Genomic DNA, 15299 nt, shown 5'->3' on the forward strand with positions numbered 1-15299 from the left:
TGCTGATGGAAAGCTAGATGAGTGGTATAATATTGTCATATGGGCACTTCTTTTCTGAAGTACTGTTTCCTGGATTCCAGCTGTGCTTTCTGTGGAACAACAGATGGCAGATTTAGAGTATGTGGCTGATTCACTTAATACTATCTGGCAATTAGAAAGTCTTTGAATCAGATTTCTTACAGTGCTTTGCAGATGTTTTGTACAACTCACAACATGCTTTGATAGGTCGTACACATTTTTACAGCTATGGGACGCTAAGGCACACATGGAGTGAATTGCTCTCGGTCATTCATCAAGTTAGTGACAGGAGTGAGAATTTAGTCCAGCAGGTATCAGAAGGGGAGAGAGTGTGATAGTGTTAGGAAGAGACCTCTTCTTTTACCATGCTCTCCTTTCAGGCAACATGTGCCATCTTTGAAGTGGTGTCAGCATTGCAGCTGAGCAAAACTGTGCAGGAGCTGTTCCCGGAGTTGTTTACTGTTCTCCTGCAGCAGATCAGCCAAACCCTAGGACAAAAGATGCCTTTGCCCAGGATGAGCAGCCGAAGGAGGTTATTCAGAAAAGGACAACAACTATGTGAGGGCAACCCTTGCAGGTAATTAGAAGAAAGGGAGCAAAACAAAGAGAATCCCAGTCCATTTGTGTGACACTCCCCAGGAGTTCTCAGGGTTATGAGGCACCTTACCATCACCTGCTTTTAATATGAGAAAGTCTTGTTTGTGCTTGCTATAGGTCAGTTCCCTGAAACCACCAACCTCTGGCAATACAAACACTACTATCTAGGCCTCCTCAGGCCTCAGTCTCTTTGTCCTCTCTTTCTGACTACAGCTTAGAGAATCTCTATCAACGGATTCTCCTCTAAGAGAAGTCTCCCTGCGATGTACGTGCATCTCCGCACCAATCAGCGTTCCCCCATCTCTTAGTTTAAAAACTGCTCTACGGCCTTTTAATGTTTAGTGCCAGTAGTCTGGTTCCACCCTGGTTTAGGTGGAGCCCATCCTTCCTGTATAGGCTCCCCCTCTCCCAAAAGTGTCCCCAGTTCCTGATAGATCCAAACCCCTCTTCCCTACACCATCGTCTCATCCACGCATTGAGACTCTGAAGCTTTGCCTGCCTACCTGGTCCTGCGCGTGGAACTGGAAGCATTTCCAAGAATGCCACCATAGAGGTCCTGGATTTCAGTCTCTTTCCTAGCAACCTAAATTTGGCCTCCAAGACATCTCTCCTACCCTTCCCTATGTCATTGATACCTACATGTACCATGACCACCGGCTCCTCCCCAGCACTAGACATAAGTCTATCTAGATACCTCGAGAGATCCACAACCTTTGCACCAGGCAGTCAAGTGACCATACAGTTCTCCTGGTCATCACAAACCCAACTATCTATGTTTCTAACGATCGAATCACCCACTACTAACACCTGCCTCTTCCTAACATCTGGCATTCCCTCCCCCTCAGAGGTATCGTTGGTGCGAGAGGATACCGCAACATCCTCGGGAAGGAGGGTCCCAACTACGGGATGGTTTCCCTCTGCTCCCATTGAATTCTCTGTTCCCTTGAGACTTTCATCCTCCTTAAGAGCACTGGGACTCTCAGACTGGAGGTGGGACAGTACTACAGTGCCCTGGAAAGTCTCATCAACATAGCTCTCTACCTCTGTTAGCTCCTCCAGTTCAGCCACCCTGGCCTCCAAAGCCCGAACTCGGTCTCTGAGGGCCAGGAGCTCCTTGCAACAGGTGCACACATACGCCACTCGCCCACAGGGCAGGTAATCATACATGTTACACTCGACGTAATAAACAGGATAGCCCCCACTCTGCTGCTGGGCTTCTGTCTCCATTTTTTTATGAATAAATTTAAGTAAAAACTGGGCTTATTAAATCTCTGGAATATAGATTATTATAAAAGTTAGGTTTAAAGAAGATCAGAAGTCACTAGTGCCCTCTAAACTCCCACTCCAAAGTCCCTCTCCAAGCTCCCTGTTCGCGGACTCACAGGCTTATATAGCTCTGGTAGCCCCTCCCCCCACTGAGGCTCAGCCAATTAACATAGGCTTCTAGATTTCAAACCTTTTAGAAGCTCCTTCAAACAAACAAACAAACAAACAAACACCAAACTAAACCAAACAGAGAAACACAAGCTCAGCACACACTGCCCTGCTTACACTTATACTTTAGAACTCAGCTCTGGAAAACATACAACACTTAGATGTATTTATAGGGAAAACAAGAACTGGTATATTATCAAAGAACAGAGATGTCAGTGATAATGAGTTAGAATACAGGCAAAAAATGGTTAGAGCCCTGCGCGAATACAAACATCTACCCCTGGACACGGAGATCTGCAGATAGACATTGGGTTCTGCACATCCACAGGGCTCTGCTCCCAAGAGCCATTGTGACCAACAGAGAGGCGCATGGCCCTGTCATGCCTGGGAACCAGTGTCCTGCACCAGCAGCTCCTCCCATCCGCACTGCTGTGTGGTGTCAGTTGAAGGGCACACATTGCTCTGTGTCTCGCAGGTCCACCTGCTGCTCTTTTAAGGGTAGCCAAAACTACATCAGGGTTATTTTCAGGCCCCACTTTGCAGAACGCTACCTTCTGTGGCTGGTTTCCATTTCCTGTCATAAAACTCTCCAAACTTCGGAGGAGTCGTTGCCCGTGTTGAGACTTTCTTGTCTGTACATACCGATGTGTAGACTATGTGCAGTGTTTTAATCCGCCTGTCCATGCATAGCACCGTTACATTATATCTCAGCTTTCTAGTCCCTCCTCCAGATGGAGGGAAAGTGTTTCCATTCAGAGAACTCCCTTTGAAAGGCTCTCCTAGCATTTGTCTCTTTTGCTCTCTGTTTCCCTCAAACACTCCTCTGTGTGTCCCTTTAGGCAGATTCCTTATTAATGGGATAATAGGTTTGTTGATTCTATAGCCCCACTCTAGCCAGGCAATCAGGTACATTTCTATCCAATTAGGCTTTCTCTGGGGAAGCTAATTAGTACTAGTAGTTACCAGAGTGCTGACCCCAAGTACAAGCTCTCAGCACCCTGTCACATCTCGCTGGACATAGGGCCCCAAAATATCCATTAGTGATCACTAATCTCTCTGTGTCCCAGCTTTTGGGGTCTGATTGTGAATTTTTTCCATATTACTGTACTGTGCTAGTGCCCATACGCCTTGCAGATAGGAGAAAGTGACTGCAAAATGTTGTCCATAGCAACACTAGTAATATGAGATGTATGAGACTGAAATACCTCCTGGAATTAAGTCCTTCCAAAAACAGTGGTCCCCAGGATACTGTCAATGGATGAACTGTCAATGAACAACAGACCTGACAAGTAACTGGGGTTTCCTGACTGCTTAGGCTGTGCCTTTCTATTGGTTACTACAGTTCTGTGCCTCTTTTCCCCCAGGCTTTCTATTGAAGCATTAGAGGCTGTGCTTTTCAAGGCTGTGAATGAGAAGCTGATAAGAACACTCTGGAAGCAGAGAACTTGGATGCTTCTTGAAAATCCGCAGACTCACCACGAGGGGGTGTGTTTGCTGGTGAGGTAAGAGATCTAGGAGACAGCATTTCATCCTCAGGGATCGGCAACAAATAGAGTGACTGACAGGGAACTTTCAGGTATAGCTTTGTGTGGGGTGTCCTGGGTGAGAAACACAGAGCTTCCATGCGTAGGTTTTAGAGTTGTATGGTCATAGCAGCTAAGCTTTTGAAGTGCACAGTCTGCCCCATAAGTGGTTCCTTTTGTCTTCCAGTGTTCTGCAAAGATCTGGACTAATAACAGTGGAGATCATACAGAGCCTCCTCCCCTGGGTAAATTCCCCATCAGAAAATCAGCGAGGCACCAGCACAGCTTTCTTTGCTCAGGTATGAGCAGTTCCACCATTAGGCTGTTATCTGTTGTTTACCTTTCTCTGAGGAGTTGTACAGTTCACTTCATAGGAATTCATTTTAGATAGTAGAATGTGTCCTTTGTAAGGAAATCTCACAAGGAACTTCATTACACCTTTCTTAATCATTTTCTCTTTGTTATTTTTGGGGTCTATACTAGCCTGGCCTAGCTGCCTATTCTAGTTGCTGGTTAAGAGAGAGTGAGAAAGATATAGATAGGCTACGTCTACATTGGCAAGATTTTGCACACATAAGGTATGTCTAACCTACAGCACTAATTCAATTTAACTTAATTCGAATTAGTTAATTCGAAATAAGCTAATTCAAATGAGTGCATCTAGACCTAAAAACTAATTCGAATTAGCATTTTGCTAATTCGAAATAGCATGTCCACATTGAGTGGACCCTGAACCGAAGTTAAGGCTGGCCAGAACCAGTGCCGTCAGGGCATCAGGTTAGGACTTAAGGTGTGGAGCTGCTTCCTCAGGCTAGCCGAGGGCTGTGCTTAAAAGGACCCGACCCCCACCCCGGACAGACAGTTCTCAGGATTCCCCGCTTGCTTTTCTAACTCGATGGGGACAGCAAAGCTGTCCTGTCTTGGAGTGCCCTGAATGCCCTCGGCACATTACAGCACTCGACCATCAGCCCGGCTGCACTTGCCGCAGGCTGCCATCTGGGGGAGGTCAATCAGGGGGCTGTCAGGATCCAGGAGGCCCTACAGGAAAGCTTCCACCCCGAGGAGCCCGCAGAGCCACCCCAGTCCTCCCCATCGGGGGCTCGTGCCCCATTCCTCCCTCACCTCCTTCCACTTACCCTTCCCGAGCCCCCTCTTCCTGATGTAAAAAATAAAGGACACGTGTTCAAAAATAGAAACTCTCTTTATTTAACAAAACTGGGGGTGGGGGGGGGTGAGTTAACCTCTGGGGGACTGGGAAAAGGAGGTGGGAGAGGGGAAGAAAGAGGGTGGGAGAGGGGAGGTGGAAACCTGGGAGGAGGGAGCTGGAAGGGGGAAGCCAGGGGAAGAAGGAGGAGGGGAAGTATAAAACTATGGTACGCCATATCTTCAGAACTGTGTACAGATGTGGTCTTCTCACCTCAAAAAAGATATGGCCTTGGAAAGGGTTCAGAAAAGGGCAAGTACAATGATTAGGGGTTTGGAACAGGTCCCATATGAAGAGAGGCTAAAGAGACTGGGACTTTTCAGCTTAGAAAAGAGGAGACTGAGGGGGGATATGATAGAGGTCTATAAAATCATGAGTGGTGTGGAGAGGGTGCATAAAGAAAAGTTCTTCATTAGTTCCCATAATATAAGGACTAGAGGACACCAAATGAAATGAATGGACATCAGGTTTAAAACTAATAAAAGAAAGTTCTTCTTCACACAAAGTTCTTCTTATAGTCAACCTGTGGAACTCCTTGCCACAGGAGGCTGTGAAGCCTAGAACTATAACAGAGTTTAAAGAGAAGTTAGATAAATTCATGGAGGTTGGGTCCGTGGAGTGCTATTAGCCAGGGGGTAGGAATGGTGTCCCTGGCCTCTGTTTGTGGAAGGCTGAAGATGGATGGCACGAGACAAATCGCTTGGTCATTGTCTTCGGTCCATCCCCTCTGGGGTACCTGGTGTTGGCCGCTGTCGGCAGACAGGCTACTGGACTAGATGGACCTTTGGTCTGACTCAGTACGGCCATTCTTATGTTCTTATGTTCTAAGCGCAGGGCTCAGGGTCGGGGGTCTCACTGGAACAACTTGATTTTCATGCAAACCTGCTCCTGGATTTGGATGTGGCCTTTGGTGGCCAGGCTGGCAGCTATCCTGCCCTAGACGGCTGCATTCCTGTGCCTAGTGTGGAGGTCGTGGACGCTGGAGGCCTCCCCCCCAAACCTCGATAATGTCCACGATCTCCGCACTAGACCACGCGGGCGCCTGCCTCTTGTGGCCCTGGGCAGGCTCCTAGGAGCCGCCAACCTGGTCCTGGGAAGAGGCGGAGGGCTGGGTGGCAGCGGGTGGCTGGCTCATGCCATGCCAGGTGCAGGGTCTGCTGGCTGGGTGCTGGCAGGCTTGCAACTGGCACAGGCACTGCAGCCAAACCGTGCCCCTTTAAGGGCTCTGGGGCTGAGAGAGGGGCAGAAAAGTTTCCCTGGTTTGGCCCAGAGTGGCCATCAGGGCAACCTGATTAGGGTTAGCCTCCAACTAGTTCGAATTAAGTGGCTACACAGCCCTTAATTTGAACTACTTAATTCGAACGAGGCGTTACTCCTCGTAGAATGAGGTTTACCTAGTTCGAATTAAGCGCTCCGCTAGTTCGATTGAAATTCGAACTAGCAGTTTGTATGTATAGCCGCTATTAAAGTTAATTCGAACTAACGGCTGTTAGTTCGAATTAACTTTGTAGTGTAGACATACCCATACTTTTAACGTGAGAGTTTTTGCGTTAGAATATTTGCGCAACAGAGCGTCTACACTGGCATGTGCTGTTGCGCTAAGAGGCGCTTTTGTGCAAAATCATCCGTGCCAGTGTAGACGCTCTCTTGCGCAAGAAAGCTCCGATGGCCATTTTAGCCATTGGGCTTTCTTGCACAAGAAATTAATGTGGCCTGTCTACACTGGCCTCTTGCGCAAGAACAGTTGCACAGGAGGGCTTTTTCCTGAGCGGGAGCATCATAGTTTTTGTGCAAGAAGCACTGATTTTAGACATTAGAATGTCAGTGTTCTTGCGCAAGAACTCCCCGCCAGTGTAGACAGGCAGCTGCTTTTGCGCAAAATCATGCCAATGTAGATGTAGCCATAGAATTTGAGTTACTAGACCTTTTCTGACAATTCCTAGGGCTAATACTAACCAACAGCTCCTGATTTTGGTCTAGCTCAGCAAATCTTCTAAATGAATCTAGTGTCCTAATACTATAAAATAAGCAACATACAAATACATTAACATCTATCTTAGATTCTCATTAATGTAGAATAATAGATTCATAGAACATTCGAACTGGAAGGGATCTTGAGAGGTCTTCGAGTCCAATCCCCAGCCATCACGGCAGGACCAAGCACAGTCTAGATCATCCCTGACAGGTGTTTGTCTAACCTGCTCTTAAATATTTCTAGTGATGCAGATTCCACAACCTCCTGAGGCAATTTATTGCAGGGTTTAACCACCCTGACAGGCAGGACGTTTTTCCTGCTGTCCAACCTAAACCTCCCTTGATGTAATTTAAGCTCATTGCTTCTTATCCTATCCTTAGAGGCCAAGGAGAACAATTTTTCTCCATCTTCCTTAAAACATCCTTTTAGAAACTTGTATTATCTGAGTACTTCAAAATGATAATGTAGTATCTGAGTGCCTCAAAACTCTTTAAAAGTATGTATCCCTACAATACCCCTGTGAGGCAGGGAAACACTATTAGTCCCATTTTGCAAAGAGGAAACTGATGCACAGAAGGCCTAAGTGACTTGCCCAACATCATCTAGGAAGTCTTTGAGGGTGCAGGAAATTGAACTGGAACCTCCTAAGTCCTAGGCTGCTAACTACTGGAGCATCCTCCCTCTCCACAGCCTTGCTATAACGTCTGTGTCATATTTCACATTTACGCTAAGTCGCTATTTTAGAGGCTCATCTGGTGGTTCTAGGAATCTGTTTGTGCCCCAAAATCTTTCTACACCCCACCTAGGAAAGGAGTCACAAACGTGGGTTTTCAAGGTCTGCCTAGAGAGGCCTCATGAAAGCTGCCAATCAGAGCCCAGCTGGCTCAGATATATGGAGCTACAGGGCTTTATTAGGTCAGTTTCTTTCAGGAAGTGGAGGGCCAAGAAAGGATGCTATTCTCTGGCCAAACCAATTCACAGGGGTTTATTTCAGGCAGCATTTTCTGAAGCTGAATTTGCAGAGAGAGAGTCCTTACGAGCCTTAAACATATAATTTGAGGGAGAAACTGAAAGTGGCCCCATAGGAAGAACCCAAGGAAAAAGTAGCAATGAACTGAAATGAAGCAATGACTCGCTGCTATTTCTAGGTTGGAACCAAGAGTAGTGGGCAGGCCCAGGTTCCCCAGTGGCATAAACCCGATGAAGGGGACAGGGCTTATGGAGAGGTTGAACAAAGAACAGAATATAAAGGGTCCAGAGTTGGGGCTGAAGACCCTAGTGAGGGCAACAGGACCTAAAAGGCATTTGTTTGGACTTTGGGACTTGGCCAGAGGGCTGAGCCATGGAAGACTCACTAAGATCGACTGGCAGGATGCACCTGGGCGAGAAAAGGACTGTGGTATCAAATGCAGTCACTGAGAGGCTCTCAAGGGATGAGCAATCACCCATTATAGTGCCTAAAAGGAAAAATCCATGTTTTTAACACAGTACTCATTCATATAGAATAATAAATTACAGTGTATTACGTGTCTCCTCAAATTATATTCGCTATCTTAATGAACATATTAGAGCTAATGGACATGTTGATTTTATTTCAGCTAATGACTGATCCCATACTCAGGGAGAAGAAGTTGCTTAAGTCTGTCTTACACATCTTAGAAGAAAGGTTAGAGGACAACTACTGGATTGTCCGTCGAATGGCTGTAAGAGGCCTGGGAAATGTAGTCTATGGGGCACCTGAGAAGGTAAGATAGAATACTGAATACAATGCAGCATAACTAGAGAAACTAAAGGAAACAATTGCTCAGGATTTACAGAGGCCATGCACAATGCACTAGGCCAACTTCTGCTCTCTCATACCCCTGTAACCTCTTTGCAGTCAATACACAGCAGGTTGGTTCCCTTGGTAAGCTGGGCATAAGGAAACAATATGTACTTAATATGATCATATGTAAATGTATACTCCTAGGAATGAAGAGTGTAGGCCATACTTCCAAGATGAGAGATTCTATTCCAGGAAACAGAGACACTAAAAAACTCAAATCATGATAGATAATCAGCTGAACGTAAGCGCCCAGTACAAAGCTGTGACCAAAAGAGCTGAGGTGATCCTCGGAGGCATAGACAGAGGGATTCTGAATAAGAATAAAGAAGTTATTTTACCTCTGCTTATGGCACTGGTGTGAGAACTGTTAGAATACTATGTCAGGATCATGCCTGCAATTCAAGAAGGATGCTGATAAATTGGAGAAGAGTCACAAGAATTTTCAAAGGGCTAGAAAATGTGCCTTTAGATTCAATGGGGGGGGGGGGGGGAGGAATGAAGCTAAACTAATTCAGACTGATAGTAAGGCATACATTTTAATGGTAATTTTAATCATTGGAACCATTTACCAAGGGTTGTGGTGGGTTCTCTATCAGTAGCAACTTTAAAAACAAGATGGGCTGTTTTTCTAAAAGAGGTGCTCTAGTCAAACAGACATTATTTTGGGGAGGTTCTGTGTTGTGAAGGAGGTCACAATGGTCCCTTTTGGCCTTCAAATCTAAGTAATTAGAAATCTAATAGGATTACATAGGTGTAATATGGCACAGAGTTTGGCTTATTGTAGCTAGTACCTGATGTAAAATATAGCTATAGGTCACTAGGGGGCAGATGAAATTCCCACTGCTTCATAATTGCTAAAAAAACATATTAGAAATGTGGTTAGTGGAAAGTGTTTTTTAATGTCATATGTCTGAACAGGTGAAAAAGTACAAGAAGTTTCTTCTGGAGACACTGATCAGGACTTTAGAAGAGACTTTCAGTTTTGAAATCATTATCGAATGCATGAAGGCACTGGCCAAAGTCCTGAAGGAGCTGAAAGGGAAGGACATAGGTTCTTCCTTCAGAGACCTCACCATACAGATCCGGAAGTACTTCGATAATGTACGTGAACAGAAGCCTTCAACCCCAGTTCAGCTGACATTGATGAGGCTCCATTTACAATGCATGATGTGTCCTCACTGGGCATTGTTCATGTCAGAATGAAGTGATTTTAGGCCTTAGGGAAGAGATGTGTTTTATGGCGGAGCAGAGAATTAAGAAAATGAGGATGCCATCCCTGCTCCTTCAGTCTCACCCTTCTGTTCATCTTTATTTCCAATGAGAATGGCAAAGGAAGTATGAATACTAGATTAGGTAGCTGCATAACAAGGAAAATGGGCATACAGGGTGTAATGGACTGTTTTGGGCCTGCTCCATACGATTTTTATGTCACCTGGTTGAAATTATTCCATTTTGCAGAGAAGTTTGAGATTTCAAATTTTGGTTTTGTTCCTATTTGGGGGACACACCCCCCAGCCCAAATTTCAAATCTCTTTGTGAAACAGTAATACTATTCTCAACCCAGCTCTACTGGGAGCCTTGCCTGAGGGCAGTCTACTGGCAGACTATGCTGGAGACAGGGAACCTGGAAGCACTGGGAATTAGAGGTGCCAGGGTACACATTTCCTGGCTCCTTGTCAGCCTGCCAAACAGGCTGTTCTGAAGGTGAGGGCCAGGAAGCCCAAGATCTCAGTTAGCCTGCTAGATGGGTCACCAAGAAGCTGACCAAGTACCCCTACTTGGCTTCTGGAAGAATTTTGTCAAAATTGAACTGTCTTCAAAGTATTTTGAAGAATCAACACATTTGGCCCAAACTTGATTAATTCCAGTTCTTCTAAACTTCTGTAGTTGAAATCACTCTACTCTAATGTAGAAGAGACAGCTGTGCTAGATACATGATGTGGTTATCTCTTCGTTACCAACCTGTGTGGCTTTCTTGGCTATAGAAGGACAACACTCTTCGTGCATTGGCCTTTGTCCTGTTTGGTATCCTGGCCGGCTCTGCAAAGAGAAAATGGAAGGACTATTTTGCCAAGCAGGTTAGACAGAGCTGGGTCACGCTTCTGCTGCACCTGCAAGATCCAAGCCCTGAAGTTTCAATGGTAAGAATGACAGTGACTTAAATACTAAGCAAAAAGAATCTTCCTCCTGTTGCCAGGGGAGCTCTGCTATTCCTTCCTGCAGTGGAGACCTAAATTCTTCCCTCAGTTCATTGCCCTCCTTTTGAGTCAATCCCAGACAGGCTGGTCCTTAGCAGCCAGGGTTGTCTCACTGGAGTTCAGGATAGGTCATGGGTCTGATCCCAAGAGTTCATTCCTGCCTATCTCTGCACCCCACGTTCCTGCCTCCCCACAACAGAGGAAAGATCACAGCTATGCCTAGTGAAGCAGCTTTCATAGCTACATCTGTTCTGAAAAAACATTGCTGCTATCTCCAGTTTTCAGTATTATAAAATCATAGAACCATAGGTTTGGAGGAGACCTCAGGAGGTCACTGAGTCCAACCTCCTGCCCAAAACAGGACCAGCCACAACTAAACAATCCCAGCCAGGGCTTTGTCAAGCTAGGACTTGAAAACTCTAGATTTAGAGGTTCCGTTGCCTCCCTAGGTAACCCATTCCAGTGCTTCACCACCTTCCTAGTAAAATAGTTTTTCCGACTATCCAACCTAGACCTCCCCCACTGTAACTTGAGACCATTGCTCCTCATTCAGTCATCTAGTACCACTGAGAACAGCCTCTCTCCATCCTCTTTGAAATCCCCCTTCAGGTAGTTAAAGCCTTCTATCAAAGCTCCCCTCACTCTTCTCTTCTGAAGACTAAATAATCCCAAATCCCTCAGCCTCTCCTTGTAAATCATGTGTTCCAGCCTCCTAATCATTTTTGTTGCCCTCCGTTGGACTTTCTCCAATGTATCAACATTTTTTAAGTAATGGGGTGCCCAGAATTGGATGCAATACTCCAGAAGTAGAATCCCTTTCCCCCTATTAAAGTCATGCTGGCATATTTTCTGTCTATTACTTCAGGGGAATCCCTTTTATTCTTGGGGTAGATGAGCAGTCAAGGACATGAGTTCCATTTGAATGAGCACAATACGTGTTATGGAACAATTCACTGGTGCAACCCTCTTTTTCAGGAGTGCAGAGCTACATTTCATCTCTGTGCCCCATTTTTGGGACTGAAGAGGCTCCAAACTATACTTAATGAGCATCTTAGTTGGAGAACCGAGCTGAACCCTGAGGAGCTCCAGATGGATATCTGCAGACACCTTGTGAGTGACCTATAGAATTATATGAGATTATTGACAGCATAGGCTTGTGATGTAGAAGCAGGGGGAATGTGTGATGGGCAATGTAAGTATCTATGGGTATGTCTACGCTACAAAGTTAGTTTGAACTAACGGACGTTAGTTCGAACTAACTTTCATAGGCGCTACACTAGCGCTCCGTTAGTTTGAATTTAATTCGAACTAGCGGAGCGCTTAGTTCGAACTAGGTAATCCTCATTCCACGAGGATTAAGCCTAGTTCAAACTTACTAGTTCGAATTAAGGGCTGTGTAGCCCCTTAATGCGAACTAGTGGGAGGCTAGCCCTCCCCAGGTTTCCCTGGTGGCCACTCCGGCCAACACCAGGGAAACTCTATGCCCCCCTCCCGGCCCCGGACCCCTTAAAGGGGCACGGGATGGCTACGGTGCCCGTGCCAGGTGCAAGCCTGCCAGCACCCAGCCAGCAGACCCTGCACCTGGTGCGGATCGAGCCACCCACCCGATGCCCCCCAGCCCTCCCCCTCTTCCCGGGACCAGGCTGGCGGGTCCTGGGAGCTTGCCCGGGACCGCAAAAGGCGGGCTCCCTCCTGGGCTAGTGCGGACATCGTGGACCTCGTCCACGATCTCCGCACTAGGCACAGGAAGGTGGCCGGCTAGGGCAGGAGAGCTGCCAGCCTGGCCACCCAGGAGCAGGAGTGCATGAAAATCAAGGTGGTCCACTGAGACCCCACGACCCTGAGCCCTGAGCATACAATGGCCATCCTGGGTCAGACCAAAGGTTCATCTATCCCGTAGCCTGTCTGCCGACAGCGGCCAACCCTAGGGACCCTGGAGGGGATGGACCGAAGACAGTGACCAAGCCATTTGTCTCGTGCCATCCCTCTCCAGCCTTCCACAAACTTTGGGCAGGGACACCTCTCCTACCCCCTGGCTAATACCACTCCATGGACCCAACCTCCATGGCTTGATCTCACTTCCCTTTAAACTCTGTTCTAGTTGTAGCCTTCACAGCCTCCTGCAGCAAGGAGTTCCACAGGTTGACTCTGTGCTTTGTGAAGAACAACTTTCTGTTACTAGTTTGAAGCCTGTTACCCATTCCTTTCCTTTGGTGTCCTCTAGTCCTTCTTTATGGGAACTAATGAAGAACTTTTCTGTATGCACCCTCTCCACCCAACTCCTGCTTTTAGAGACCTCTATCCTGTCCCCCCTCCGTCTCCTCTTTTCTAAGCTGAACAGTCCCAGTCTCTTTAGCCTCTCTTCATATGAGACCTGTTCCCAACCCCTGATCATTTTAGTTGCCCTCCCCTCTCCCACCCCCTTTTCCCAGTCTCCCCCAGTTTTGTTCAATAAAGACAGATTCCATTTTTGAACACAATTGTCCTTTATTTTGTACATCAAGAAGAGGGGCTAGGGAAGGGTAAGGGGAAGGAGTTGAGGGAGGAATGGGGTACGCGCCCCCGATGGGGAGGACTGGGCTGGCTCTGCGGGCTTTTGGGGTGGAAGCTCTCCTGCAGCCCCCCAATTGCCCCATCTCCCCAGATGGCAGGCTGCGGCAAGTGCAGCCGGTCTGATGGCCAAGTGCTGTGATGTGCCCAGTGTGGGTACTCCGGGCACTCCAAGCCAAGACTGCTTTGCAAGCGGGGCACCCCTGAGAACTGTCTGTCCGGGGTGGGGGTTGGGACCCTTTAAGCACAGCCCTCGGCTAGCCTGAGACAGCATCTCCACGCTCTAAGTCCTCCTCTGATGCCCTGCCGGCACTGCTTCCGGCCATCCTTAAGCCCGGTTCAGGGTCCACTTAATGTGGACATGCTAGTTCGAATTAGTAAAATGCTAATTCGAACTAGTTTTTTAGTCTAGATCCGTTAGTTTGAATTAGCTTAGTTCGAATTAAGTAATTCGAACTAAGTTAGTTCGAATTAACATTGGAGTGTAGACGTACCCTATTAGAGTGGGATACAGGACTGAGGGTGAGAGGAATGTAAATCTGCCATAGATTCCCACTTTCCCCACTTCTACACAGCCTCCTGTCCTTTCTTCTATTTACTTGTTTAAATTAAAAAAAAAGTCTGAGTGAATCCAATAACTGACAGCAGTGGCAAGAGGAACACAGACTGTTTACTTGTGGTTTGTAAAGGCATGTGTTGGCAGTCAAAGGGCATTTCTAGCCAGAGAGAGCTCATGTGTCCCTGATTTTCTCTAGGCCAAAGAGAAGGCTGAGCTACTGGAGAACTTTTACAAAACCACCATCAGATACTTCCGCAGCAGCTGGGAAGAGATCCGGGCAGCTGCAGCCAAGTTAGCTGGTGAGAGAAAGTGTGCCGTGTCCCTTTTGGTATTCCCTTTGAGGTAGACAGAAAAAGTCCCTGTGTGCAGCACTGAGCTACTATTAATCTCTCCGTGCTGTGACTTCTCATGCATAAATGGAGATGTTAATGTTCTCCTACTTCTTCAGTGTGGTGTTAGGAGGAATTTGTAATTTGCAATTGAATGCTTTGAGATGGCGCAGTCATTTAGTAGCAGAGGCTGGCACACTGTCACGTAGGGTATGTTTATTCTCCGATCAAACTAGTGTGCTAAAAATAGAGTAGCTGTGGCAGGAGTAGCAGGAGGGGTTAACTATTCCAAGGATGATCCCATCCAAACCCAAAAGTCTGTTCTCAAGGTGGCTAGCTCCTCCGACTGCTTCTGTCATCTTACCTGCACTCTATTTTTAGTAGTCAGAGTTAGTGTGGACTCAAACTATAGACCTAAGCTCAGTGTTGTTCACTGTTCCTGACTGGTGCTTCATCACTGGGAGGTAGGCAGCCCACCGCCACACAGTGCCTGCTGTTGCAGGTTCCTGATTGCCTTGCCCAGGAAGCACTAGATTCCTCCCCTTTGGCCCTGTGCCATCCTTTCCTTAGCACACCCATGCAAGCCAGGCAAGCATTGTGGCCTAATTAATTTATCCAGGTGAGATCCTTGCTTAGTACGCACTTATTCCTGGCCCCAGCCCCTTTGTTCACACCACTAGATTAATACACTATCCTAGTATATCTCCAATAACTGACAGCAGTGGCAAGAGGAACATAGATTGTTTAAAGCAAATGAGGTTTTATGTAAACATTCTTAATTTTTTTCTCTTATTCTCTTCAGTGTGGACGCTAAACTTTTCTAGTATTGTCTTGCCTACAGCTCACCTTAGACTCACAATAGAAGCCAAAGGGCCAATGTTATCACCTTGCACTTAACAAGAGAAGGTTTTTTATTGATGTTTATTTTACACTGCTTATTTAGGCATCATCCTGGAACATACGGACACCAAGAATATGAAATGGCTGGACATGGAACATCTGTTGACCTGTAAGTAACAAATACAGGTGAAATCCTATTCATTAGTGAGTTATAAAGAACTTTAGCTGACAAGCAAGCAGTAACTGA

At 46.6% G+C, this 15299-nt stretch overlaps 1 protein-coding gene across 1 annotated transcript; it reads left to right on the top strand.

Annotated features, from left to right (window-relative positions):
• Positions 1-8216: 8216 nt before the first annotated feature.
• On the top strand, positions 8217-11943 carry LOC142824856 (protein maestro-like). The gene is made up of 4 exons (XM_075916643.2): positions 8217-8496; positions 9495-9677; positions 10562-10717; positions 11750-11943. Exons 1-4 carry the CDS (start codon positions 8308-8310, stop codon positions 11897-11899), a joined length of 678 nt encoding a protein of 225 aa, XP_075772758.2. The 5' UTR covers positions 8217-8307; the 3' UTR covers positions 11900-11943.
• The last annotated feature ends 3356 nt before the right edge of the window (positions 11944-15299 follow it).

This window comes from Pelodiscus sinensis, chromosome 1 (genome assembly GCF_052426305.1).
Source record: "Pelodiscus sinensis isolate ZL-2025 chromosome 1, ASM5242630v1, whole genome shotgun sequence".
In the NCBI taxonomy this organism is placed as follows: Eukaryota; Metazoa; Chordata; order Testudines; family Trionychidae; genus Pelodiscus; species Pelodiscus sinensis.